We start from the raw sequence: 27,757 nt of genomic DNA, 5'->3' as shown, positions 1-27,757 counted from the left end.
TCTTTTGAGATTCACAAAGCAATCATTCAAACCACTTTGCAATCCGGTTTAACTGATTCACTGAAAAGAACTAACTAGAATGAACAATTATTTTGGTATTCACAAAACAATCATTCAGACTGCTTTGCAAACTGATTTAACTGATTCATTGAAAAGAATTGACTAAAATGAATGATTCTTTTGGGATTCACAAAGCAATCATTCAAAACTTTTTGCGATCGGATTTAACTGATTCATTGAAAATAACTGACTAAAATGAATGATTCTTTTGAGATTCACAAAGCCATAATTTCAAACAGCTTTGAGATCCGTTTTAACTGATTCATTGAAAATAATTGAGTGAAATTAATTATTCTTTTGGGATTCACAAAGCAACAATTCAAACCGCTTTGCAAACCGATTTAACCAATTCATTGCAAAGAATTGACTTGGATGAACTTGGCCTATTTAGTTGCGATTCACAAAACAATCATTCAGACCATTTGCGATCCAATTTGACGGATTCATTGAAAAGAACTGACTAGAATGAACTATTCTTTTGCGATTCGCAAATTGCTTTGCAAAACTATTCTACAATTAAAAAAATTTAAATTGCCAGAAAATCTTTAATGAGAACAATTCTGGGAATGGCAAGAGAGAGAAAATGTATTTGCATCTAGTGTAAACGCAACAGTGACACATGGATGCAGGAACAGGAATAAACTTTGTTTATGCACGTCAGTCAAACATGACGTCGGAATTCTGACGTTATCAAACATGATCCTGGAACCGGGAGGTAAAATGTTTGGCGTCTCTCTCTCTCTCTGGCACCACTTCTGTATTCACACACAGAGACAGGACAGACTCCACCCGCACCTCTCAATACACACACTGATAATGCAGAAAACATTTCATTCCTGCTTATATAAAAGTCTGACTGGCTGAAAAACAGCTTGCGCTTTTAAAAGTGCTGCACAGATGTTGTGGTGCCGCTTTATCTCCGAGTTTTTCACTTATCAGTTTCATAATGTCAGCAGAATGAATGATGCCAACAATCTGTTCCTCAAGCTGAGAGAGATCAGGGCTTCTCTAATTATTGCCATTTTATTTTTTAATCACTCACTATTAAATGTATTTTTCTTTTTTTAAACTGATTAAACCTTTATCACTAAGTATTAAAGTTCAGCATGTGTGTCATCCAGCTGTGTTTGAGTAATTCCTCTAATCATCTTACATTTAATAACTCTCTCTGTGCGGTTACTTTACTAAGCAGTTAAAAATGTCATGTGGATTTTGCATCCAAAAATCTGAATGTGTTCATTTCATAAATGCAGTTTTCACTGCAGCAACAAGAATAATATAAAATCATTATTCAGATTCAGATGAGTCAAAGTCCACGTGTTCTTCAAGAATGAGGCCTGTTTTCAGTCCTGAGCACTTCTGCCCTCTGCTGTTTAGAAGAGACACTGCACTGAATATTGCTGAACAGACCTGCTGTCACGGTGAAAGATCCGCTGTAGGAATGACTCGAGGGAATTATTCATGCCTTGCATACATACTTTATGGGTACATCCTGATAGAAAGTTGATCTGTAGATTCATGTTTCTCTCTTGCTTTCTGTCAGATCTGATTTCAGATTCGGTCTGCTAAAAGGTCTTGATTTGCTAATATGCACCATTTATGCTCCACTTGTTTTCCCCTGAGGTAATTACCAATGACTGACAGAATACTGAACTTTGAAATGATTCTCAAATAGGCCTACCTACGTATATATATATATATATATAGGTAGCCTATCATTGTTACTTTTTTGTTATAAATGAGCAAAATTTAAATTATGAGTATATTGTCAATCCTTCTTCCAAAACGTATTTTTGTCTTACATCGAAAAGTGTTTATATTTTAGACCTGACAGGATGGCTTTTGCGGGAAATTGCATACATGCATGTCGTGAATAGAGAGAAGTTGCTCCGCCTACTTTGCCACGTGTCTGGTGTGGAAGTGGCAGAGGTAAGTTGTGTGTGTGTGTGTGCAGGGCCGTTTCTAGGCATAGGCAAACTAGGCGGTCGCCTAGGGCGCCAACAGCTGGGGGGCGCCAGTGAGAGCCCCCGCCCCACCATGGTGAAGATGGTGAACTCTTGCAAGAGTTTTTATTTTTTTATATATATATATATATATATATATATATATATATATATATATATATATATATATATATATATATATATATATAATACATATTATTATTATTATTATTTAAAGGTCATATTATATTTTCATACTTTTGCTATTTAGAAGCATTATGATTACTTGCGATTATCTGAGTAAGTCTCATTGGTGGTGGCCGCTGCCGTTAGAGACATTTTAAAGTCGTGCATGCGCAATACAACGCCAGAGAGCCGTTGCCTTTCAACGTCGTCATCCGTGCTTACTGGAAGTAAATGTTTAAGTTTCATCATCATGAAAAGGTCAAAGCCATCAGGGGCTCAGTATCGTAAGAAGAAAAAAGAAGATGAGAAAAAGAAAGCAAAATATACAGGTATGTTACAAATTGTTCTACTACTAGCAAAGCATGACACTGTGACTGCATTATTTGCACCACGGGACGGATTTACGTCATGCTCATTTCAGCAGCGGAATATTATAGCAGGGGTTTTCCTGCATTGCAATTTATTTGGCAGCCGCAAAAAAAGCGTATTTTTGTCCCACCAAAAGCCAAGCCTTAAGTTATTTGATCGGTGAGTGAATCTCAGGGATGCAAACAGCGCGCTTTTCGGCGCCTCCCGCTTTTTTCACGTCAGTTTGGGTGACTTGGGTCTGAGTCTGATTATAATTTCACAAAGTCATCTGAAGCCATTCCATAGATTAATGTGAGGGACAGAATACTATTTACATCATTAAATTAAAGTTTACGGAAACCTCGTTTTCCCTCCTCCACGGCTGTCAATCATTCTCCATTCAGTATTCAAACAGCGCGCGCGCCTCCTCCGGTTACAGCAGGATGCACGGTAAAACTCTCTCCAATATGATATATTCACATTATAATGCTTGATCTGTAGATTAAAGGCTGTGAATTTGCATAAAATGACTTTATTTTGTGTATTTGTATTTTATGTTTGTTGCCGTTTTTAAACGACTCGCTGCGTGTGCCTGTTAGATCACACACATCACAAGGACTATGAATCGGCATCAAACGCACAATAACTGGAATTTAAAACTATGAAGAAACAAATGATCAATAAACTGTTGGACAGATATACTGTAGGATTTATGCGCTCGACATTTCTTCGCTTTGTGCCGTGCCGTGAACTTTTAGGCTAAATGCACAGCGCAGCACACTGTGACTCCATGTTGCTTTGAGCACATCATTCTGCACCCGTGATGCGCATACGCGCTCTGTTTTGAAGCGTTTCATATTATCATGGTTTTGCAAGAATCAACATCGGCTTGGCTTTTCAGAGATGGAGAACTGAGGGATTTTAAATGTTGTAAAAGCGACACGCAGATGGTGTTTTTTAGTTTCTAATTTCAATAAGTTCGTATTATAGATTGAGTGTTTTTAGTGTTTGTTCATTTATTTATTTTGTGTGCATTTTGGAGCCTTTAGTTGCATTTTAGTTTAGGCTCAGTTTTTCCATTTCTGTCTTATTGAATTTTTTATATTTTTCATTTAGGATAACATTGACTTGTCTCAGTGTTGTGTGTCTCTGTCTCACATAATGTGATGGATTATAGTGAACGCTGCTAAAACAGATGGTTCAATCCCTCCTCACAATCAAGATTAGGATTACACAGGAGCCCTGCGCCGTACACACACACACACACACACACACACACACACATCAGTGTGTCTTAAAGAAATGAAACACAAAGAACAATAGAGACAAATACAATGACTTCATTCTAGATTTCAAACTGCAGTAATGTATGGAGTCACCACCAGTCAGTGATAGAAAAACAATGACATTCATTCATGAATCTATGCATGCACTCTTAAAGGGATCCTCCACCGTTTTTTCATATTAAACTATGTTATTCCCTTAACTAAGACGAGTTGATACATACCTCTCTCGTCTCAGTGCGTGCACTCAATCGCTCTGTCTTGCGGTGAAACTTTGTTAGCACTTAGCTTAGCCCAGTTAATTCAATATGGGCCAAGCAGAGAAGCTACCAAACACCTCCACGTTTTCCCTATTTAAATACAGTTACTCGCGTAGTGTAACTCGACCTAGGACGGTGACACAAAACAAAACGTTGAGTTACACTACGCGAGTAACTGTATTTAAATAGGGAAAACGTGGAGGTGCTTGGTAGCTTCTCTGCTTGGCCCATATTGAATGAACTGGGCTAAGCTAAGTGCTAACAAAGTTTCACCGCAAGACAGAGCGATTGAGTGCACGCACTGAGACGAGAGAGGTATGTATCAACTCGTCTTAGTTAAGGGAATAACATAGTTTAATATGAAAAAACGGTGGAGTATCCCTTTAAAAATAAAGGATCCAATAGGGGTTTTCGTAGTGATGTCAGGAACCATTTTTGGCTTCTTATGAGTTTTAGTTTTTAAAGTTTTTAAGTTTTTAACCGTTATATCATCTCTGTGTGAACTACAAAAACACAAATTTGTGAATATGGTGAAGTCATGTGCATGAGTATTACGTATTACAAAAAGGACATCGCCATCTACTGGCCTGGCAAGAAATAATACAGCGTTTTCCGTTTTCGCAGATCCGTGTGAACGTGGATCGTTTTGACAACGTTATCATCTGTACGCGAAAAACGCAAAGGAATTTATTTTTGTTTTGTCTTGTGTAAATGAGCCCTTAGTGCACATATGAAGTCAGTTCTCTTCAAGCTCACACACAGGAACCAAAGGTGTTCAACATTAACTAATTAATTAACATGAACACGTTTGACAAACATTTTTTTACTTAATTTTTTTTTGCACTATATCTATTGTTTTAGCATTTCCTGACAAACTTATCAGATATTTTTCCTGAACATTTCGCTTTAATATTTTATCTAATCAATGCAATGACATTCAGACATTTTAAATGTGACTTACATCCATTCAAAACTTTGGGGTCAGTAAGTTTTTTTGAAAGAAATGAACACTTATATTCAGCAAGGATGCATTAAATGGGTGAAAAGCGACAGTAAATACATTTATAATGTTGCAAAAGATTCCCACACAAATCTGAATCAGCACAACTGTTTTCAACTCTGATAATAAGACATGTTTCTTGAGCATCAAATCATCATATTAGAATGATTTCTGAAGGATCATGTGACACTGAAGACTGGAGTAATGATGATGAAAATTCAATAGTTATAGTCAAATAGTAATAATATTTCACAATATTACTGTTTTTACTCTATTTTGATCAAATAAATGCAGACTTGGTGAGCAGAAGAGACATCTTACTGACTTGTACACAATGTTTTATTTTGCCCTTGGAAACTCATCTGCAAATGCTCTGGCAGTACAAATGTGTTTGTGGTGCCAACAAAATGCATTAAAACTGAGTGATTGACAGACAGAGGATATAAGCCGTAAATGCTCCGGCGATACAGATGTACAATTATTAGTCATGCCAATAAAGCACATTAGACTGAAACTGAGAGACAGACAGTGTGTGTGTGTGAGTGTGAGAGAGAGAGAGAGAGAGAGAGAGAGAGAGTGTGTGTGTGTGTGTGTGTGTGTGTGTGTGTGTGTGTGTGTGTTTAGGGTTAGAGGATAGATATACACTTTTTACAGTATAAAATCATTGTCTATGGAAAGTCCCCATAAAACATGAATACACAACATGTGTGTGTGTGTGAGTGTGTGTGTGTGAGAGTGCGAGAGAGATAGACAGGCAGAATGAGAGAGGGATTTGTGTGAACTAATCCCTCTCAGGTCTCTATGTCCTGAGACAGCGCTCAGGGTCCGACTCAGTCCTTCAGGTTCTCAGTCCTCCACCACCGTCACCATGAGGTTCATCGCAGACGATGTGGAGATCGACCCGGTCACCCTCAACCTCATCATACTGATCGCCAGCTATGTCATCCTCCTCCTCGTCTTCCTCATCTCCTGCATCCTCTACGACTGCCAGGGCAAAGACCCCACCAAGGAGTACGCGCCCGACCCCGTGCCCAACGCCAACGCCGCTCCCATCCGGCTGATGGTCATGCAGAGCTCGCCCGCCAACGCCCGGTGGGACCAGAACAAGATGGTGACCACCTACGAACCGCCGGCCACTGAGAAAAAGAGTACTTTGGTCTGAGACGGACTGATAACAGCTCAATTTATAACAGCACATTATCTTTTTTTATCTACTGTACATAACTATGCAAGGACTGTATCTCTCGTTTGATGTTTTGTGTAAAGCGTCTTTTTTTAAACAATTCAGAACTTCTGTGCCGAGATTGAATAATGTCCAGATTGGATTATCTGAAGAAACGGTGAGTAAAAAAACAAAAACACAAATGGCACTTTAATGGCTTAGTTGTTTCTTAGAATTATAATGGAGAACGAATGGTGATTTGTTGTGGTTCTCTGGGAAAAAAAGGTCTAAAAATAATGGTTCCAAAAGCGGTTTTCCATTGAAGAAACATTTTTGGTTCCCCAAAGAACCTTTCAGTGATCAGTTCTTAAAATAGCTTTTTTTCTTAGTATGAAGAACATTTTAATAATTGAAATAACATTTTTCCACTATAAAGAACCTTTTGTGGAATGGAAAGATTCTATGGATGTTAAAGGTTCTTCATGGAACCATTGATTCCAATAAAGAACCTTTATTTTGGTAAACAAAAAACATGGTAGCAACATTTTAGGTTTTACGGGGCTGAACTTAAATTTACTATAAAAAAAAAAAAAACCTGTAAGCGTTATTTCTTATTACTCTGTTTTGTTTTGTTTAAATTATTGATATATAGGTACTGTAATTATGCAGGCAGTTAAAAAAAAAACTATTAATAAACTGTTAATCTATTAATAAATAGCTTTTCCACAAGCTGCAAAATTAAAATACAGATTGCACACAGTGTCATGCACACAAATACCAAACACCATCATGGTAACACACTTAACACTGGAATAATGCAGTAAACATTAATTAAACAATACAGTAAGTGACACAAAACCCAAATGTACATACTTTATAACAAAACTATCAAGAAACATTATTGTTTAAACATAATCATGCGTAAAGTCTCACACAGGCAATTGTAGGAATATCAGATTAGAGTTTTTTACTGTAAATCTTTCAAAGTCTGAACATTTAACAGTATTTTACTGTAAAATTGTTTAAACTGTCCTTGTAGATCTATTGCCGTTTTTTTTAACTTAATATTAACTAATTAGCAAGATTTTTTACCATAATTTTTACTGTAAAAATGCTACAGTAAAAATCTTTTAATTGGTTAACAGTAAGTTATTTTATTATATACAGGGGAAACATAGATCTAATCTTATATGTCATTTAATTTTACAGTAAAATACTATTAAATGTACCTTTTTGGAAGTAAAAATTAACAAATCATCTTATAATTTACTGTGAAAAGCATCTGTCATTACCAGAATTCCCTGTGTGACACTTCACATATGTTATTGATGAAGTTTCTTATTATAATGTTTTGTTATCAATTAGGGTGTTACAACTTAAATTAATGTTTAGCATTATTTTAGTGTCATGTGTGTTACCATGATGTTTTATTTTATTTTAATTTTTTTATTTGTTTTCATGACAAATGTCACTTTAATGGCTCAGTTGTTTCTCCTGGACAGAATTAAAATGGAGAACAAATGGTGATTTGTTGTGGTTCTCTGGAAAAAAAGGTCTAACAATCTAAAAAATAATGTATCCAAAAGGGGATTTTCCATTGAAGAAACATTTTTGGTTCCCCAAATAACCTTTCAGTGATCAGTTCTTAAAATAACTTTTTTTCTTAGTATGAAGAACATTTTAATAATTTAAAGAACCTTTTTTCCACTATAAAGAACCTTTTGTGGAACTGAAAGATTATATGGATGTTAAAAACCATCAATGACAATAATCGTGAGTATTGAGAGTGGAAGAGAGCGCTGTTCATTCACTCCCCCACCGGTACTGAGAATCAAACTTTCGGGTTATTAATCTGACTCTCTAACCATTAGGCCACAATTTTTTTTACAGTGTATTGACTGCTCTTGTAGAAACATCTGAGACGTGTAGAGCTGATACTTAAATGTGACATAACTGGCAACGGCATTAATTCTCCAGAGCTGTAGAAGAGCAACTCCTGAGCAACACAGATTTTCCTTGGAGTCTTTTTCTGGACCCTGTTTGATCCATGAATCAGGCAAATGGAGCTCAGGAGCTTCCGGGGAGTTTCCACGGTGCCGTGATTGGTTTAAAAACAATTGTCTATGACAACATACTGCATCTATTCTGAGTTGACGGGTTACACGCATTAATCTCATTGGCTTGTGAATTATATTACCCATAAGCTGAAGTTGTTTAGAGGATAAACTGATTTTACATAAAATGCATCAATGTTTTTGTTTGTGAGGGTTTGAATCGCTTGCATAGAGCTGTTTTGAGCCCATTAGCCGCTAAGCTCTACGTCATGCTACTTCTTACTTAGGCTATTTTTACACTTCAGTTTCTCAGAGCGAGAACAGTATATTTTTGTGCATACTATGGCTACCATTAAGACTATAGACAGACAGAAACTTGTGAACTGCAGTGGCCAGAAAGCCATTTAAAGTTCCTGCACTGAATTTGTTCAGTTTGCACATTTGTATTGTACACTCATTACTGTCTTCCAACGAATAATGCATAATTTATACAAATAAAGCATCATAAAAAGGATTGACAGCTCACTGCGGTGGTGATTAGATATGATAATTTGACACAATAATATCTGTGGAAGAAGTTTATCGTTGTCAGACCATCGTTTCAAAGGTTGAGTGACTCGTAGCACAGAGTAAATGTTTAACGTAAAGATAACAGAAGATAGTGCTGTGTCACAGTAAAATGCGTATGAAGAGCACTTATTCAAAAGTAGACACATGTACTTTTGGTTTCAGTTCCATCATTAAAACAAACTCTGACTTTCTTAGCATTAGCATTAGATTTTTGCTTGATGTTGTTGTTTAAAGTCCCCCTGCATGTAGTCAATAATTTTATCCCTTAAAGCTCATCGTTAATAACCAAAATTACAAAAAAAATTCTTCATGCCTTGAAATAGCTTGAATGTAACTCCACACCCTTGCCTCATTTAGTATACGCGGTTCTATGAATATGCAAATGAGCCCCACCTCCACTCACTCACAGCAGCTCAGAGATCCACTGGTTGACGATCACACGTTGATCTGATTGGTTACAAGGTAGTTTGTGACGTCAGAAACACCAGCGATTACAAACCGTGTTTTTGAGACTGTCTTTGATTCACTGTTGAGTTTTAGGGAGAAAACTATTAAAGCATATTAAAAACAACGCATAGACATATAAACAACATTAAAAGCTGGATTTTAACCACAGGGGGACTTAAATGCAAAAGAAAAACATAACTGGCGTCTTGACAAGGATAAATGCATCTGGGATAGACAGAGAGGATTGTGGGAGCTCAGCGATGTGTTCGGTCTGGCAGCGCGTTTGTACTGGGATATTATTTCAGCTTTCTCCTCTCAGGTGGCCCATTTTGTTATGTCACTGTGGTTCCTACTCTTACAGTCTATGAAAGAGTAATGAGAGGTCTTTTCCTAAAGGCAACACGCTCTGCACAAGAACTATCTGGGTGTAATTTCATAGAGTCCCTCCGGACCTTTAGAGACAAGGTGAAGAATGTTATTCGTTTAGTGACCTGGATCTATTTATCTAGAATAGATATTTCTTTTAGAAGATCTGACAGCATATATATATATATATATATATATATATATATATATATATATATATATATTGTCTTTATATATAAAGACAATTAAAAAAAACAAGTAAAGCATAGTATTTACAATTCAAAGAAAAAAAACATAAGTAAAGCTGAGGTGAACTACAGTATGAACACCTCATATATATATATATATGAGGTGTTCATAGTTCACCTCAGCTTTACTTATGTTTTTTTTCTTTGAATTGTAAATACTATGGTACAGGCTGCAGTAAATATGGTGATCATACAATTGTCACTTAACGGTGGTTGTAATGAGCGGACAACGATAAAGAATCAAACAAATACTCTTTTTTAGATCAACAATGAAAATCAGGAGATAAATGTAGAAAACACAACTACTAAAAAGACGAGATCGGACAAAGAACTTGAAAACACAGGCTATAACCAGACTAAGTGGCTGTTTACACAACACCGTTTTCAACTAAAAACGTAAAACTTTGTATGCGTTTTGGCCTTTTGTTTACACGACAACGGCGTTTTGGGTGCCTGAAAACGCAAACTTTTGAAAACAGTTTTCAAAGTGCACTTTTTAAAAAAACTTTTAGCATATTACGTGTTCAGTTTATAGTGTTTCCTCGCCATCTAATGGCCTGGCAGCAGAATACAGCGTTTTTAGTCGTTTTCGCGGATCCGTGTAAATGGGGATCGTTTTGACAATGGTGTCGTCATACGCGGAAAAGGAAAAACTTCTCCATTTTTAAGCATATTGTTGTCGTGTAAACGTACCTAGGATCTAATGATTTAATTAATTAAAAAACAGGCCAACAAATTATGTTAATCCAGGAACACGTCCTACTTGGCTAATCCACATTGTGTGTACAACCGTGGTACTGACATTTCTCTTTTTCTAAGGATCTAGACGACCTTAAATCCTTCTGGACCAACGTCAGACCAAGCCAAGCCACCAAAAGATCCTTTAGGCATTACAGGTCACTTGTGATTGTGAAAGGAGAAACAAAACCACTAATCAACTAATCGGTGCCAAACACTAATCAAATTAACTTGAATGTTGGTCTGTAGATAAACTGAAAAGGTGAGGTGTGATAAATCTAGCTGACCTTAATATCGATTGGCGGTTTCTGGCAGATGAAAACATCCAAAACTTGTCATCAACCTCAAATGGATATCTAATATCCACTATAAGATATATGATAAAAGTAAATGACATAATTCAGAAACGTGTTTTCTTGTGTGTTCCAATCAGTATTCCGATGTAGAGTTCCGAGTTCCATAGTGAACATTTGAAATTGATGTTCTATCACTGATGCATTTTTTTTAAGTGTGGTTTAGAATGTTTTTTTTTAAACATTCCATTTGCAGATCCAAATAGAGTTGTCTGTTGAGCACCACATCACAATGTACGGCATACATTAATGTTAACAGATAGGATCAGAAGATTTGATTGTAGAGAAATACGTCATGAAAGATTATAAGGAGGAAGGGAAGGATCAGCCTTCCTGTTAGTGTCTTAGTGTAAATCCCCCGGTTAATTTAGCCGTCTCTACTTCCTCTACCAGCTGAACTCTGTTTCTATAGCATTAAGAGCCGGTGCAAAGGCTTCAAATGATTGCAATTTCCATGAACGCATCTGGTTATAAAGGCCTCTGTCACTGTTTCTTTGTATGTGTTACAGAAGAAGTTCATCTGAAGAAGTAGGGATTTATCTTCAGAGATTAAAGGGGTAGTTCACCCAAAAATGAAAATTCTGTCAGTAATTACTCTCCCTCATGTTGTTCCAACCCTGTAAGACTTTCGTTCATCTTGGAACACAAATTAAGAGAGCTGTCTCACTCCTACATAGGCTGCTGGGTAATCGATATCTGCCGGCCCAGAAAAGTTAGTAAAGACATAGTGGAAGAAATAGTCCAAGTGATTACAGTGGCTGAACCCTAAGTTTATCAAGCGATGGGAATACTTTTTATGCGCAAAACCCCCCCAAAATAATGACTTTATTCAACTATTCATTTTGTGTGGGCCTCTGAGTAAGTTCACGTAGTGTAACAGCGCAGCGCTTCTGGGTTGTACGCCAGAACGTAGGCTCACTATTGGCCAACATCACACACATGACCAGCGTCGGCCAATAGTGAGCCTACGTTCTGGCGTACAACCCAGAACGGGTTTACACTACGTCAACAGCTTAGGAGAATGACATGGAAGTCAAAGTCAAAAAAGTATTCTCGTCGCTTGATAAACTTCAGGTTGAGCCACTGTAGTCTCTTGGACTATTGTAATGATGTCTTTACTAACTTTTCTGGGATGGCAGATATCAATTACCTAGCAGCATATGAAGGAGTGAGCCAGCTCTCAGATTTCATAAAAAATATCTTAATTTGTGTTATGAAGATGAACGAAAGACTTACAGGGTTGGAACAACATGAGGGTGAGTAATTACTGACAGAATTTTCATTTTTGTGTGAACTAACCTATTAAAGCACACATTGTCCAAATGCATTCTCTCACATTTACTAGTGGTTAAGTTGGTGCAGTTTTAAACTTCTTACACTGCAAATAAAAATCACAGGTCCTTCGGGTGCTGTTTAATACATCAAATTTAACAGCCTGTACTATGCAGTGAGGCTGCTTAATGATGCCCTTTCCCCCTCTCCTCCCCCCTCCCATGGACAGTAAACCATACCCTTTTCTGTAATAACTGTGAATTGGACTTTGCATTGTTGCATTAACTACATCTATATCCAACTCTGACCATACTCTCTGTTTTGAATGCCTATTAAGTTGTTTTGTTAAGCCTCTTGCTGCTACTAAGAGTGAATGTCACTGGTTCTGTGTCTTAACAACCATATACTTTGATGTGCATGTTTACACAGGGGGTATTTATTATTATCATCATTATTATTATTATTATTATTTGAAGGGGATCTGCACTGGTGTTAGTGCACTTTAATATATACCATGTACTGTTGTTGTATGCTCCAACATAATTTCGTTGCTGTTCCCTGTGAATGACAATGACAATAAACGTGAACTTGAACTTGAACTTGAAATTAATATCAAAATGTCGTCTAATACCATGACTGTTCCACTTTTTTTGTAACATGCTGAAATACAGGCAGGTTTTAGTCTCGCTATCATCCCATTATGAGCTCTGTGCATAATCTGATGACCTGACAAACATTTAGAGTCTGAGACGATGAGACCTGCAGTCAGACGGATAAATCCTGTCTGTATCCAGTCAAAAATACAGTCAAAACAGTAATATGTGCTACAATTTAAAATAGCTGTTTTCTATCTGAATATATTTTAAACTGTAGCTCATTCCTGAGATCAAAGCTGAATATTCAGCATCACTACTCAAGTCTTCAGTGTCACATGATCAAGAGTTTTTGATTAAATAAATGCAGCCTTGTTAAGCATGAAGTATGATTAGATGTTTTTTTCCTGGAAAACACGAATAGCATGACCCTGACTTCTTCTTAATTCAGTTAACAGCCTTACATAAATGTTCAGTGACATCTAATGCCGTTGCTGCTGGTTTATGTAATGTTGCTTCTGGTCACAGAATCTCTTAGCCACGGCTGCTCTTCACCCAAACACAGTTTCACATTGATATTGTGCAAGTTCGCCTTCAGCATTAGTTGCGACATGGGTATGCATTTTATGCTTCTGTGTTCATGAACAAAATGAATTGGTTCACCCCCAAGGGGAAATTCAGCTACAAAACAGGAGCACAAGTGCATAAGTGCACAATTGCACAACTTCACTCTTAAAAATAAAGGTTACCAAAGGGGGTTTTCACAGAAATAGAATAGAAGAACCATCAGCGAACAGTCCTAAAAAATAACCTTTTAACCTTTTTTTTTTTTTTTTTCACTATAAAGAACCTTTTGTGCATTGAAACGTTTTCATGGATGTTAAAAGTTCTTCAAGGAAACAGAGACGCCGATATATATCCTTTATTTTAATACAAACACACAATGCAATCAAACTGAGAGAAAAACATGGAATGGCACTTTGATCATGTGTTTTTAATGAAATATCATTAATAAAATATCAGGCTTACGCTTTAAATAAGGAAGTTGCTACCATGGTTTTCAAGTATGTGGTAACACCACTCACTTAAGAAGTATAACTGAACTGAAGTGGGCCTTTTGTAGCCTGGTAATACCAAACTTGTCTGAAGGGGCGCTTGTCTGAAGTTTAAAATCATTGGTTACCCGTAAGCCAATCACATAACGTTTGGTTATGGCGTGTGTTATGCGCATGCTCAGCTGCATCTAACTTCCACTGTAAACACATGTATGATGCGAAAACAAAACCATTGAGCGAAATACCGGAGTGAACATGGCTGTGAACGACTTTTGCAGATTATGTGAAGTAAATCTACGCATCCACGGTACAATCAGCGTCTACGTCACGGCTCTCAGCCCGCCCTCTGTTCGTTGATTGGCCGGCTGTTTTCAGGCCGGAGGAAAACGGAAAGCTATGACGCTGTCTCAGACTGAGTACAGAAGCTAAATGAAATTGAGCGGAAGTACGAAGTCTGACGTAGTCAGGCTAGGCCTTTTGTCTACTAAAATGGTAATTTGATTACACATAGTGATTACATGCATACCATGGTATTTAGTCTACTTATTTATACTACTCAGTATTTTAAAGTCCTCCTGTGATGAAAATCAAGCTTTTAATGTTGTAAATGTCTATGTGGTGTTTTTAATATGCAAATTCATAAGTCGACACCATTGCTGAGTATTTTCTCCTTAAAACTGCAGTGAATCAAAGACAGTCTCAACAACACGGTTTGAAATCGTTGGTGTTTCTGACGTCACAAACTACCTTGTAACCAATCAGATCAATCAGATCAACGTGTGATCGTCAACGAGTGGATCTCTGAGCTGCTGTGAGTGAGTGGAGGCGGGGCTCATTTGCATATTCATAGAACCGCGTATAGCCTACTAAATGAGGCACGGGTGTAGAGTTACATTCAAGCTATTTTAAGGCATGATTTTTTTCAAGGAAAAAACTTTTAAATAGGCTATGTCATTTTGGTGATCAAAAATGAGTTTTAAGGGATACAATTATTGACTAGCCTACGAGGACTTTAAAGAAGGGGCTTGCATGTCCATAAACATGGTAGAGCACGTTTTATTGCACAATTGTAATTCAGCACAAAAAGTGATAATATACAGAACAATGAATAAGAACATGTAGCCATACAAAGAAAAAGAAAAGAAAAAAATGGTAGATGACATTTGTCACAGAAATAAGGAAAACATGTTTTTGCTGCTCACCACATTATGTTTAAATTACAGTTGCACTTAATAATTAGCGTTTTAAATTTCAACTGAATGACAAAAGAGAATCGTCATGTTTCTATTCAATGTCACTTTTGAACACAGGTCATCATGATTCAAACAGGTATGGCAACTCTCGCTCGCCACCATACGCCCCGCCCTCCTTTGTTGCGTCAAACAAAGCACTGTCATTCTCGCCGATGATTGGTCGAACTCATCAACCGCCTCACTCCAACCGCGGTCCCATTGGCTGAAGTCCCCGTCAATCATGTCTGCCGAAACCAAAAAAAATTGTTAAAATGTACAACTCTGTCTCCGGGCTTTTGGTAGTCACAGAAAGAGGGAGAAAGGCAGAGAAAGAGAGAGAGAGGGACCCGACACAAGATGGAATGATGTGACAGACGGTCTCTTATGGATGATTTAGGGTGTGTTTGAGCCGTTATGGTGGCACGGACGCGTTTTGTTTCGGTCTGGGATTGATTGTTTTGTGAATGGGGATTTTGCCGCAGGCCTTGGACATCTGATTCATTTTCATAACCCGATTCATTGACTGATCTCAGCTCTGTTTTTGATTTGTGTATTCGCGAGATGAAGAGGGTGAATAGTCTCCAGAGGTGAGTATGGAGGCTAGCCAGACAGCTAACGGGTCCTATTACAATTACAACGCATTGTCTGATCTGTCTGTTATGGTTATTGCTAATTAATTGTGTCTGTTTGTTCAAAAATCTGAATATGTCGTGCATCCTCATGCATTTGTGCTGTATTGAGATCAGACATACAGGCTCATCCTGACATGATGCTTTTATTGATGTATTCAGATCATGCATAGATGGTAGAGCATGTGCTTTTTTTGATTCTATACCATGCATTCCCTATTCAGAGATCAGACTTTATTTATTTAATGCAGAGATCAGATCATGCACATTTCCAGCTCATCTTGTGGTCTGATCATGCATGCATTACAGTTTTTGTTGACTATAGTCTCTAATCAGAGATCAGACCAAGTCAAGTCACTTGTATTTTTCTATAGTGCTTCATACACTACAGATTATTTTCAAGCAGCTTCACAGAGATGATCAGATTGTGTCATTTCTGTTCATGCTTTTGTTTCATTGCATGTTCTGATCTCTTTTAAATAGATTTGTTATTCTCTTGTAGATGCATCATGTTTATGGACATGCATTGAACTAAAAGCCTGTCCTGTGACTGATCCTGCCAGGAAAGAGGTTTATTGACTTCGCTCCCTCCGTTCAGAGATCAGATTTTGCACAGATATCAGTGCATCATGTCTATTTATTGACTCAATACTGACTCCTTGACTCACTTGTGCTGGTGGGTTTATCTCAGTTCATGGTGTGATATCCCCTCTCCAAACATCAGCAGTGTCAGGATTCATCCGCATGGGTGTAGGGATGGAGGGGAATGCAGTATGGATACGGATATCTGTGTGTGTGTGTGTGTGTGTGTGTGTGTGTGTGTGTGTGTGAGCACGCACCACTGCATCAGACGCCACCATGTTTGACATCATTGCTGCATCCGTTGAGGAGTTTAGCATTTAAACACACAGGCCTGACAAAAACAACACATCTCTATAAGTCACTCTGCAGGTTATGAGTTTGCTTTACACATCATCGGTAGAGAACGATCTGGCAGAAAGAGTCACAGGCTGGTGTCTGCATTATTTCTATATTTCTTAGACAGATACAGAAGTATAAAAGAGTTTTTCTTCCCTCTTTACAAGCATTTCATTATTTAAGCTTAATTTGTTATCTTAAACTTTTTATTTAAAGAAATCTTATTCTTTTTTTTCTTTTTTTTGACAAAAAGTTTAACATCCTTGGTCACTCACTGAAAAAAAAAATCCCATTCTTCCATTTGTGTCCATCCAGATTTTTTTTTTATACTGGTGTGTCCTATCCAGTGCTATTTTAGTATAATTAATATAGTATTTATTTATTTTTTTCCTCCTGAATTATTATTATTATTATTATTATTATTATTATTTGTATATTTTCCATTTTCAGGTAAAATTTAGTTAGTAATTTTGTTGTGTATTTTGACAGTTTGTATTTGTTTTTGTTTTTTTTAAATATGTCTATTTTAATTTTTTTTTTTTTTTTTTTTTTCAGTTTTAGTAATTTTAGTACTTTGACTTTGTTTTAGTTTAAGATAATAACACCGGTCCAAACGTATAGATGGAAGCAGTCTGTTATACATCTTTATTGCCATCATATTCAAATCACTTAGCTATTTTTTTGTTGTTAAAGTATAACAAAGTTTTTTATATATTTTATTTGGTTAACATTCATTTTATTTAAATGAACATAAGTTATGAGTTATAGTTCCCGATAATAACACCGGTCCAAACTTACATCAGAAGTAAGCAGTGTGTTTTTTCCGCTCCATTCATTGTGTAAAATAAAGGCAACGGTTTGTTGTGTTTCAGGTTTATGAACACCCGGGCGGCTGCAAACTGCCGTTACCAGCCCACATGTTACGAGCACGCGGCCAACTGCTACACCCATGCGGTAACCGACATTCATTCTTTAACTAACACAAGTAAATAAATTCACCCATGCGTTCATTTTGAATAATGAAGATGTCATTCAGGGCTCCAGACTAACACTTAAGAGCAGGAGTGCCGGTGCCACTAACAGTGTGTTCACACTCGACAGGTTTGGTTGGATTAAAACAAACTCTGGTTGGATTAAAACAAACTCTGGTTTGATTGCTCTGTTAGTGCGGTTCATTTGAATAAGTGTGACATCTGAACTCTGGTGCCACCAAACAAGCGGACCGAGACGCTGAAAAGAGGGGTCTCAGTCCATTTCCAAACAAACTCTGGTGAAATATGAACACAACACGTACCAAAGTCATGTAAACGAACCAAGAACAGGACATGATGTCACAAAGATGTGACCCTAAACAGGACAGAAATCTCAAGCATACCTATTTTTTCTCATAGTCGTGATGTTGCCCATCACGGTTCAGGACAGGACCAGAACCGCGTCTCCTCGCAGCAGATCTTGGTTTGTGTGACGGAGGGATTCCTGACGCTGTTTTGACTCATTCACACATTTATAAGCTCTTCACGAGTTCTCAGCTGGTCAAAATACCATCATATGAAGCTACGCACAAACAACGAGTGCATTTATCCCAGAACACAGCATTGCTTTAGATGTTTGGTAAGTTCTGTCGTGAAATAGACGTAATAAAAGCCTACCAGTCAGGTTGTGAACATATCCCTATGCTTTTAGGTTCGGTGTTAAAAATGCTAATGTGAACGCTAAGCGGACCACGACTAATTTATTTTTTTTGGTCCGAACCAAGCAAACTAAACTACAAGTGTGAACACACCCTAAGTTCAGATGGTGGCACCAGCACTTGATTTGGTGGGGTGCGGGGATTTTTAATCATAAAGGTAATTCAATCATAAAACTACTATTGTTTTGCATAAAAAAATGCAGTAACTAATAATATTACATTTAATTCTTGGAAATGCACATTTGACATGTACAAACCTAATTTGTATATTTTTGGTCATCACATTAAAAAGAACATTTAAATGGGATAATATTAAGAACTTTAAAGTGCTAAAAAAAGTGCTTTAATTTAACTCTCAAAAGGTTGTACGAACTCTGAGATGAATGATATAAAAACACTCGGCTATTTCTGCCACAGTATCAGCTCAAAAGCTCACCAAAACCCGCCCACTCCAAGAAAAACTCATTAACCGATGACTTTAACTCTCGGAAAAACACATGCATCATTCTCAATGTCAACAGTAAGGATGAGCCAATTTAAGAACAAAAAGTGATTTTATTAGCGGGCATTTCACACACGTTTATGCACACACCATGATATCCAAAAACGTGTCATTTATTGATGCACAGACCTCCTGTAGTACGATAATCCAACAACAACAAAATTAACAGCAATAATGCTCGTGCCTTTGTGTTGCACTTTGACTTCGGACAAAACTACAGTACATCTTTCCTTAAGTACATGAAACATAATGCAGAACTCTGCACAGTAAAAACTGATCATGTCCAGCAGCAGCTGTCAAGGACGAGTGTATTGGTCTGGACGCTTTAAAATATATCCTGATGCTGGACAGGAGTAGTGTAGTCCCGTATTCAGTTTCATTCAGTTGTGCTCTGATTTCTGATTTCGCGTCCTCTCTCACGACAGGTGTAATTCACATTTTGAGAGTTCCCCACTCTTTATCGTGCAACTTATGTTTAGGCCACTCTGGCATTGCGATCGCTTGAATATAAAGCTACAGGTTCAAAGTCTGCTCCTTTATCATACTAAAACCCCCTCGCTCATGAGTCGTCACGTCTCACCAACATCAAAGACGGCAAATTCATTGACAGGTCTTAAACTGAACCAATAAGCATTGTTAAGGAAAAAAAAAAATGTATTGATGTTGGCCTTCACTACTCATTATTTATTTTTCTGTGATGCTTTCCTCATTATACTCGTGTTCGAACGTTAAATTAGCACGACTAAACCGCCAGTTAAAAAAAAAAAAAAAAACACCCAATGGCTTCTCCGATCCAACCCGATCAAAAGAAACAAATTTTCCATCATTTATGACACAGTGGTTCCCTGCCATTGACAGAATTTTCCGTCTTTCTGTGTTTTCACTGTTATACCGTACACTATAAAGAAAAAAAGTTTCTGCCATGCATTAAGTACAATCACCTTGGATATTTAAGTCAATTCAACTTAAAATACATTGAACTGACTTTTTAAAAAATGAGTTGAATCTTGTATAACTTTGTAAATTGACTTATTTCGATGAGTTAAAGCAATGTAAAAATGTATGTTGTCAGTTCAATGTATTTTAAGTTGAATTGACTTAAATATTAAGTTGAATTGACTTAAATATTGGCTTAACTTAAAGTAAGTTACCTGGTTGCCTTAAATTTTAAGTTAATTTGAAAATAAAAAAAATGTAGTTAATACAACGAAGAAGATTGGTTTAATAAATAGAAAGTCAAAATATTATGTTATTTGAACCACATTATATTACAAATAGCAGCCGCTAATGAGGTATATGTATATGTGTGTATGTAGTAAGACCATCCAGATGTAGTTTTTGACACAAACCTGATTCTTCTCTTTTTGTTCAAAATGTTGCTTTTTTATTTTTTATTAAACCTACCCACATTCAAGTGTTGATAAAATAATGCATAAAGCTAGAATAAAATGTGTTAGTTTAAAAGCAGAGGGTCTGTTCTTTCTTTTGATATATTGCATGTTCAGATTTTCTCACAACAAAATATTCTGTGGCTCTTGAAAGTTGTCAAAATGATCAGAAACGTTGGTGTTGGCAACTTCTTTTTTTGAAAGAACGCTGGCAGGTAAAGAGTTAAATGCTGTTGTTGATCTTCAACCCCCTGCAGTTCCTGATCGTGCCAGCGTTCGTGGGAATGGCCCTGTTACACCGGCTGTCAGACGACCGCTGGGAGCGGATCACGGCCTGGGTCTACGGCATGGGTCTGATCGCACTCTTCCTCGTCTCCACCGTCTTTCACATCATCTCCTGGAAAAAGAGCCACATGAGGTTTGTCTGCCGGTTAACATCACGCTGACGCTCACCACAGAATCACTGCTTTTGATTTTTGGGAGTCATTTAAATGCAGGAGCGAACGCCTTAAATGTGTAAATGGAGTACGAGAGTAACATCTCAACCTGTAGTTGTGCAACTCCGATCCCATGACATTGCAAACCATTTGACTTTTGAAGTTTGCATTCTTCTAAGTTTGCTTTTCCTGAAGTCTTTGTTACGGGACACAAACTCTATGACTGTACTTTAGTTTCCTGTGTGTTTTCTCTTTCAGGAACATGGAGCACTGCTTCCACATGTGTGATCGAGTCGTCATTTACTTCTTCATCGCTGCCTCTTACACACCATGGTAACGCTTTTGTTTATGCATATTTACTGATATCATATTTTAGATCACTCATCTACATTTAAAAAAGACCAGGTTTATATTCATATTTTATTTTAGTTCTATGTGTCTGAAAGAAGTCTCTTATTCTCACATACACATATTCCTGTGTGATGAGCGCAGCACTAATGTATGTGTGTGTGTGTGTGTGTGTGTGTGTGTGTGTGTGTGTGTGTGTGTGTGTGTGTGTGTGTGTGTGTGTGTGTGTGTGTGTGTGTGTGTGTGTGTGTGTTCCTGCAGGCTGAATCTGCGTGAGCTCGGGCCGCTCGCTGCTCACATGCGCTGGTTTGTTTGGTTGATGGCGGCCGCTGGAACCATCTACGTGTTTAACTACCACGAAAAGTACGTTCGACTTCAACTCAATGTCTCAGACTGTATCTGACATCGTATCTTCATTATGGCCTAGGGCAGTGGTTCTCAAACCTGTCCTGGAGGACCACCAACACTGCACGTTTTCTTTGTCTCCCTAATCAAACACACCTGATTCAACTCATCAGCTCATTATCACATGTATCCTCCAGGACAGGTTTGAGAACCACTGGCCTAGGGTAATAATTGACATGCGCAACGTGTTAAATTATATTTTGTTGAATGCAGAACTCGGTTGTGATTATTTGAGATCACAATCATATACAGCATTTTAAATAAAATATTTTAATATTCTTAAAAGTGGTTTAAAGATCCTTCAAGGAAATTTTACACCGTATTCATTTATATTTCCACACTCAAAAAAAGATTTAACTGTGTAATTCAAATGAGTTTAAATTGTGTATACATAGTTAAATATAGGCCTAAATATTTTTTTTAAATAAATAAATAAGGTGTATTAAGCGTGACAAGATTGATAATGTAACATGCACAAGCTAGACAATTAAAGCAATTAACAATAGAGAGATGTTTGATGTTCTCATGTGTTTTTATTATTTGTTCATGTTCTTGAATGCGTGTCTGATGATAAACTCTGTGTGTTTTGTGCAGGTATAAGTTAGTGGAGTTGGCGTTTTACTTGACCATGGGCTTCTTTCCTGCGCTGGTGGTGACATCAATGGTGAGTGTGTGACATCATTTCCTGTTGAGCTCATTAGGATAATGGCTGCGTCTGAAATCGCTTAGGAAATTACTTCACGACCACTTAAAAAAAAAAAAGCACATTCTGTATAGTATGAATTTAATCTGGACGTACTACAATCGCCATGTTGTCATGATCATGTGACCTTCCAGCGAATCCTCTCCCTTGGCATCATGGGATAGTAAAGTGTCCATCGTATGCGCACTTCAGAAGTAGTGGGTCATCCAGTGAATTTTTGCAGACTCTTATGAGAACTGAGAATTCAGACACACTACTTTTGTCACACACTGTTTTTCGCCTACTATAGAGTAAAGAAGTGTGTGATTTCAGACACAGCCGATCTGCGTTCTACATGTGCTTGTAAAGGCTAAGCACTAATTATCAGACCTTTAATTAACCTGAAGACTTAAAGAGCGTGTAGGAGGAATCACTGCAGCGGAAGCAGAACAGATTATAGGCCTAAATGTTATATATATATATATATATATATATATACATATATATATACATATACATACACACACACACACACATAGATAGATAGATAGATAGATAGATAGACAGAAGTCCTAATATACACTTAATTTTCTTAATAACTGATATAACAATCCAGCCATGGTTTGACCGGTTGTGTGTCTCTTTTGCATAAAGTATAAACACAGCACCTGTGTACATTATACAGTACAATAGAGACTTGTGCACAGCTGTTCTGTATAGTAAATATTATATGTTTACATTTATCCAGAGCAACTTACAAAAGAGGAACAAAAGATCCAACAATATTCATAATATACAATGCCAGGTTATTAGACAACTAGATTAAGAAGCAAGCCGCTAGTGTGTGTGTATGTGTGTGATACGAGTAATTCAAACCCTGGTGAACTATACACAACCTTTGCTTTAGGCCCATGTGTTATTTGAGTCATGGACAGCAGCAGAACTGTGTCCATGTAAATATACAGATGTGACCGCTAATCGGCACGGACTCTGACGCCACCTTGTGGTCGAGGGGCTTTGCATGCAGGGAGATTTATTTGGCGCCTAAGAATTTGGAAATTAACAACATAAACTTTTATTAAGAGCTAAATGTATTATGTTCATTCACTGTTCACCACACCTTATCTCAGGCATTTAACCAAAAACTCATTCAGAAAACCCATTGAAGTGCTGAACCACAGAACCGTTTAATTACAGTTAAAGGGATACTTCACCGATTAGCATTAAGCTTTGTATCAGTAGAAACCCGGTAGTATTTTCGAACGACCGTGCTTCCTTCCGTCATGTCCCCCTGAGACGAGAGATTTATGTTTTGTGTGTCTGGAAAAAAACCTCAGATGACGCAAAAATCGTCATTTATCGTCATCGGAGGCTGACTCCAGCCAGTAGGAGGAGCTCGTTCCGCATGTGTTCAACCTGCCCATAGGGGGATCTCAAGATAAAATGGCGTCTTTTCAGTGTCGAGTCGACTAGTAGCCTGGTTGTATAATTTCTTCCGACACTGCCCTCTGTAACCGGTAGGCGTGGCTTGGGAGTGGCCTCGTAGGGCAGCGAAGCAAGTGCATTCTGGGAGTTGGATAGGATACTAGGATATTCGACTAGGATATTTGGACACTTAAATGTGTAAAAACCAAGCTTGATTTCCATGTCCATGACTGTGTGTCGTCCTTGTTTTGATCAGAGTAACACGGACGGGCTGTACGAGCTGGCGTTCGGGGGCTTCGTCTACTGCCTGGGCGTCGTCTTCTTCAAATCCGACGGCGTGATTCCCTTCGCTCACGCCATCTGGCACGTGTTCGTGGCGCTGGCAGCCGCCATCCACTACTACGCCATCTGGAAGTACCTGTACCGAAGCCCCACGCTGGAGGACATCAGGGACGTGTGAGCTTTATCACCAAAACACCACGACCGTCTCGTCCCGATGCTCCAAACACCATCGTTTACCAGTACGACCATGCAATGTTTACTGTTTTCTAACCGATTGCGATCAGCGAAGCGCGTGTGTGTGTCGCAGTATCGAGTGCTCACAGCTGCACAACATGTTCGTCAGTATTATGTAAACGTATTCCACTGAAAGCAGAAGAATTGTGATGATTTTTTCCATGCATTCGTTTCTGACACACACACACTCAGTGGTTGATTCATATCATCTGTAGTGAATTAGTTTGCTTTATTCTTGCGACTTTCTGTATCAGATCTATTTTTGCATCTCAACTTACTTCAGACGTACAGCTAGTTTGTTTTCTACGAAGTGCTGGTGGTTTTCTACGCTCTCGCCGTGTTTCTGCTCTTTCAGCAGGATTTGAAAGTGCAGCACCGAGCTTTTTTTTTTTCTATGCGGCACTTTTTCTAACTGGAAGAACCACTTCTGTTTGATATTCCGTCATCACACCTGAAATATTTCACCGCCTGAACCTCCTGAAAGATGTTTCTCAGATTCAGCACAGTTTTAAATGGAGATTTGATGGAGAGACGGTAACCGAGGACAAGTCGAATTGATCCCTGCTGGTTGTGACTTTGAAGATAGAATGATATCCACTGTCTGTTATGATGAATCTGACAGAAACGGTCATATTTCACCCCAAAATCAGAAGAAAAAATGCATAAAGAAACTGAAGCCTATACTATTTTTAGGACCAATATGTTTTTTTGCATTGTGATATTTTACATCATATTACTATAATCTCATTACTATTGTCTTTTTTCTTCTTTTTTATATATATAATTCCTGGTCATTGTCATTTGTCGTCTTTATTTTTATATATATATATATATATATATATATATATATATATATATAATTAAATTAAATATATATATATATATATATATATATATATATATATAATTAAATAATATATACATGTATTGCATTATAGTCAATTAAATTTGGGTGAATTTAAAACGTGCTTAATTGTCACGAAACTGCCACTTTTTTTTTCAATACCTGGTCATCGTCATTCGTCCTTTTTGTCGTCTTTATTTTTAATTATTTTTATTTAAATTACTGTAATAGATTCTCTCTCTCTCTCTCTCTTTCTCTCTCTCTCTCTCTATATATATATATACATATATAACGTATAAATCTATTGCATTATAGTCGATTGAATTTGGGGGATAATGTACTTAATTGTCATGAAACTTTTAAATTTTCTTTTTCTTTTTTTTTTTTTAAATCTTTGTAGTGAAATATGACTATTTTTGGCAAGTTTGGTGAGGTTCACTTATTAACCACACGAGAGATCGAGATATCGACAGATGATCTTCGTCCCATCATGCACATCACTACCTATATCCAGAGACTGGAGTGAGTTTCCGAGGATCATGGGAAATCGTGTTCTTCATCCCAAGGGGCCTCGTTGGTTTCTGACACTGTGAATGCGTTCAGCTGCGCTCTTTAGCAGTCACTGTTCAGTTGAAGCACTGATCTGTTGGGATTCAGGAATCGCTGCGATCCGCTGGGTGGAAACTCAGATGTTTTTTAAGTGCTAAACCCGGAGGTCTGGATCGCAGCTATCTCGCATATTGAAGTGTTTTGCTCTACAGCTAAAGCTTTTGTTTTGTAATATTTTCACTAGACTGCAACATAGTGTCGGCCCAGATCCGGCCCACATCCGGTACACATGGATTTCACACGGCCCAGATGTGGGCCGGATCTGGGCCGACACTATGTTGCGGTCTGGGGTCGATAAACACGTGCTTATTCTTCTGGTGCGTTCACGTCATGTTGGAATATCCATAGAATATCATGGAATATCCTTTTGTTTTGTTTTTTTCTGGAAGCTTATGGAACTTCTCACATCTTTCTTCATTTATTTCTCTTTTTTTTTTTTTTTTGCAGTAGCAAATAGAGGTGAATTATTGTCCTCCTTGTAGTAGTTCTGACATGACGAGAACGCACCATGTCATGGTTATGATTTCGGGTGTTTGTGAGATGTGTTCGGACTGCAGAGAGAGTCGTTGGCTCTTGTACTCTGGGACAGACTTTTGTAAAATCTTTCTACGTCCTGTTTTGGCACATGATTCTGCACTGGCCTTTTCTCAAATCTTACTATGAAACCTCTTCTAAAGCTTCTGATGTCTTCATCATACATCATTCTGGTGTTTTGGTGCTGGTGTTACTATAAAGACTAAATGTGTCCAATATTGAAGAAGTTTCTAAAGTGTTAATAAATGAAAGCAGTAACTACCTCTTGTGTATGTGTTTTGTTTCATCCAAGTCCTTATTCCAAGTTTCACACATGGCAAGATGAAGACTTTCAAATGTTCACTACTGTACTGTACTTTACTTGTCTTTTCTTTTAAATGTATTATTTTGCTCAAGATTTGCTTTCAAATATATATTTTATGCAGGATATACTTTTTAAAGAAATTACACTCTGAAAATGCTAGAAAAATTCACAAATAATTACAAATAAACAAGTTACTCCCACACCCATATATGTTTTTATATCTTATATTAAAGGTATATGTATAGAAGCTTGTTTCCACCACAGAATAACAAAAAAAAAGTTAATTGTGACTTTTTATCTCACAATTCTGACTTTTTCCCCCTCACAATTCCGAGTTTACATCTCGCAATTTTTATCTCAGAATTGAGTTACAAAAAAAACAAAAAAAGCCAGTCTTGAAAAAAAGTGGGGGAAAAAAATTATAAGAAAATCTGTCAGAATTGCGAGATATAAACTCTTTTGTGACTCAATTGTGAGTTAACGTCGCAATTATCTTTTAAAATGTTTTTAAAAGCTTGAATCCAAAACAGGATTTGAAATTGTGTTTTCATTACTCAACAGGTGAGTACGGTATTTTAACACATAAACAGCCATATCTATCCACCTCTCTAACAGAGTTCATTGTAAAGCATTATCTATTATGAAGATCATTTCATTATGGGTTGTTGTAGCGCTGTGCTGGAATTTATTTTCAATACAGTACACGCTACAGTAACGTCTTCAGATAGTCCGCTTGAGATCCTCCATCTAAACTGGTTATATCTCTTAAGCCTAGTAGTGAATGTTTTATGAGCAGAATGATAACCATATTCATCCGCACAGTCACGCAGAGCCGAAGCACAACCAAAACAATGTTCCTCCGCAAAATGCATGCAGTTTTGTTTTTTAATCACTAGAGGGCCAAAAGGTAAATAGAGTAACATAAGTAAACAACATTAAGACTTTTCAATTGGGTCTCATTTGTTAACAACTAACAATGAGCAATACTTCCATCATTTATTAATATTAATTTGATTTATTCAACATTTACCAATTAATTTTTAAAATCACAATGTTACTGTTCTCATTTCATATTCAATATAAATGTGATTTTTAAATCAAAATGTAATAACTTGCTTCCAACCCCGGAATTGTCTAATTCTGCATTTTTATTTTCTTGATGAATATGTACTTTCACTTGGAAACATCACATTACAGACATAGAACAGGTTATAGAGTACTTAATGCTATGTTACCAGTGATGTTTTCAAGTAGATAAAGGCCTTTTGAATTTTATTAAAGCATGGAACAAATAATAGCTTCAAGGCCTCCCATTCAGACAAACTAAGAGTTATGAAAAAGACAGAAAAGCACATG

At 37.3% G+C, this 27,757-nt stretch overlaps 2 protein-coding genes across 5 annotated transcripts; both read left to right on the top strand.

Annotated features, from left to right (window-relative positions):
• Positions 1 to 5,948: 5,948 nt before the first annotated feature.
• On the top strand, positions 5,949 to 6,242 carry LOC311085601 (small integral membrane protein 36-like; the record flags this gene model as incomplete). The annotated part of the gene is made up of 1 exon (XM_084118138.1): positions 5,949 to 6,242. One exon carries the CDS (start codon positions 5,949 to 5,951, stop codon positions 6,240 to 6,242), a length of 294 nt encoding a protein of 97 aa, XP_083974264.1.
• A 40-nt stretch (positions 6,243 to 6,282) lies between these two features.
• Positions 6,283 to 24,790, top strand: mmd (monocyte to macrophage differentiation-associated). Of its 4 annotated transcripts, none has more exons than XM_084118107.1 (7): positions 6,283 to 6,420; positions 17,590 to 17,671; positions 20,555 to 20,715; positions 20,993 to 21,067; positions 21,344 to 21,445; positions 22,082 to 22,151; positions 23,851 to 24,752. In XM_084118107.1, the coding sequence occupies exons 1-7, from the start codon at positions 6,392 to 6,394 to the stop codon at positions 24,052 to 24,054; spliced, it is 723 nt and encodes a 240-aa protein (XP_083974233.1). In that variant the 5' UTR covers positions 6,283 to 6,391; the 3' UTR covers positions 24,055 to 24,752. The 4 variants fall into 4 exon arrangements, with proteins under 4 accessions (XP_083974233.1, XP_083974232.1, XP_083974234.1 ...); XM_084118108.1 differs by lacking the exon at positions 6,283 to 6,420 and adding an exon at positions 15,414 to 15,757 and having other exon boundaries at positions 23,851 to 24,790; XM_084118109.1 differs by lacking the exon at positions 6,283 to 6,420 and adding an exon at positions 16,968 to 17,049.
• Positions 24,791 to 27,757: the final 2,967 nt, after the last annotated feature.

Source organism: Abramis brama (genome assembly GCF_963993115.1).
Source record: "Abramis brama genome assembly, chromosome: 1".
NCBI lineage: Eukaryota > Metazoa > Chordata > Actinopteri > Cypriniformes > Leuciscidae > Abramis > Abramis brama.
This window is presented reverse-complemented; position numbering and strand designations above follow the sequence as displayed.

What these genes read in the sequence shown, in the direction of transcription:
- mmd (XM_084118106.1), top strand. Translation starts at nt 6,307, where the DNA reads ATGCAAGGACTGTATCTCTCGTTTGATGTTTTGTGTAAAGCGTCTTTT. An exon ending in TTGGATTATCTGAAGAAACG is followed by an intron (nt 6,421 to 20,554) that starts GTGAGTAAAAAA and finishes AACCCCCTGCAG; the next exon opens with TTCCTGATCGTGCCAGCGTT. An exon ending in GCTGCCTCTTACACACCATG is followed by an intron (nt 21,068 to 21,343) that starts GTAACGCTTTTG and finishes GTGTTCCTGCAG; the next exon opens with GCTGAATCTGCGTGAGCTCG.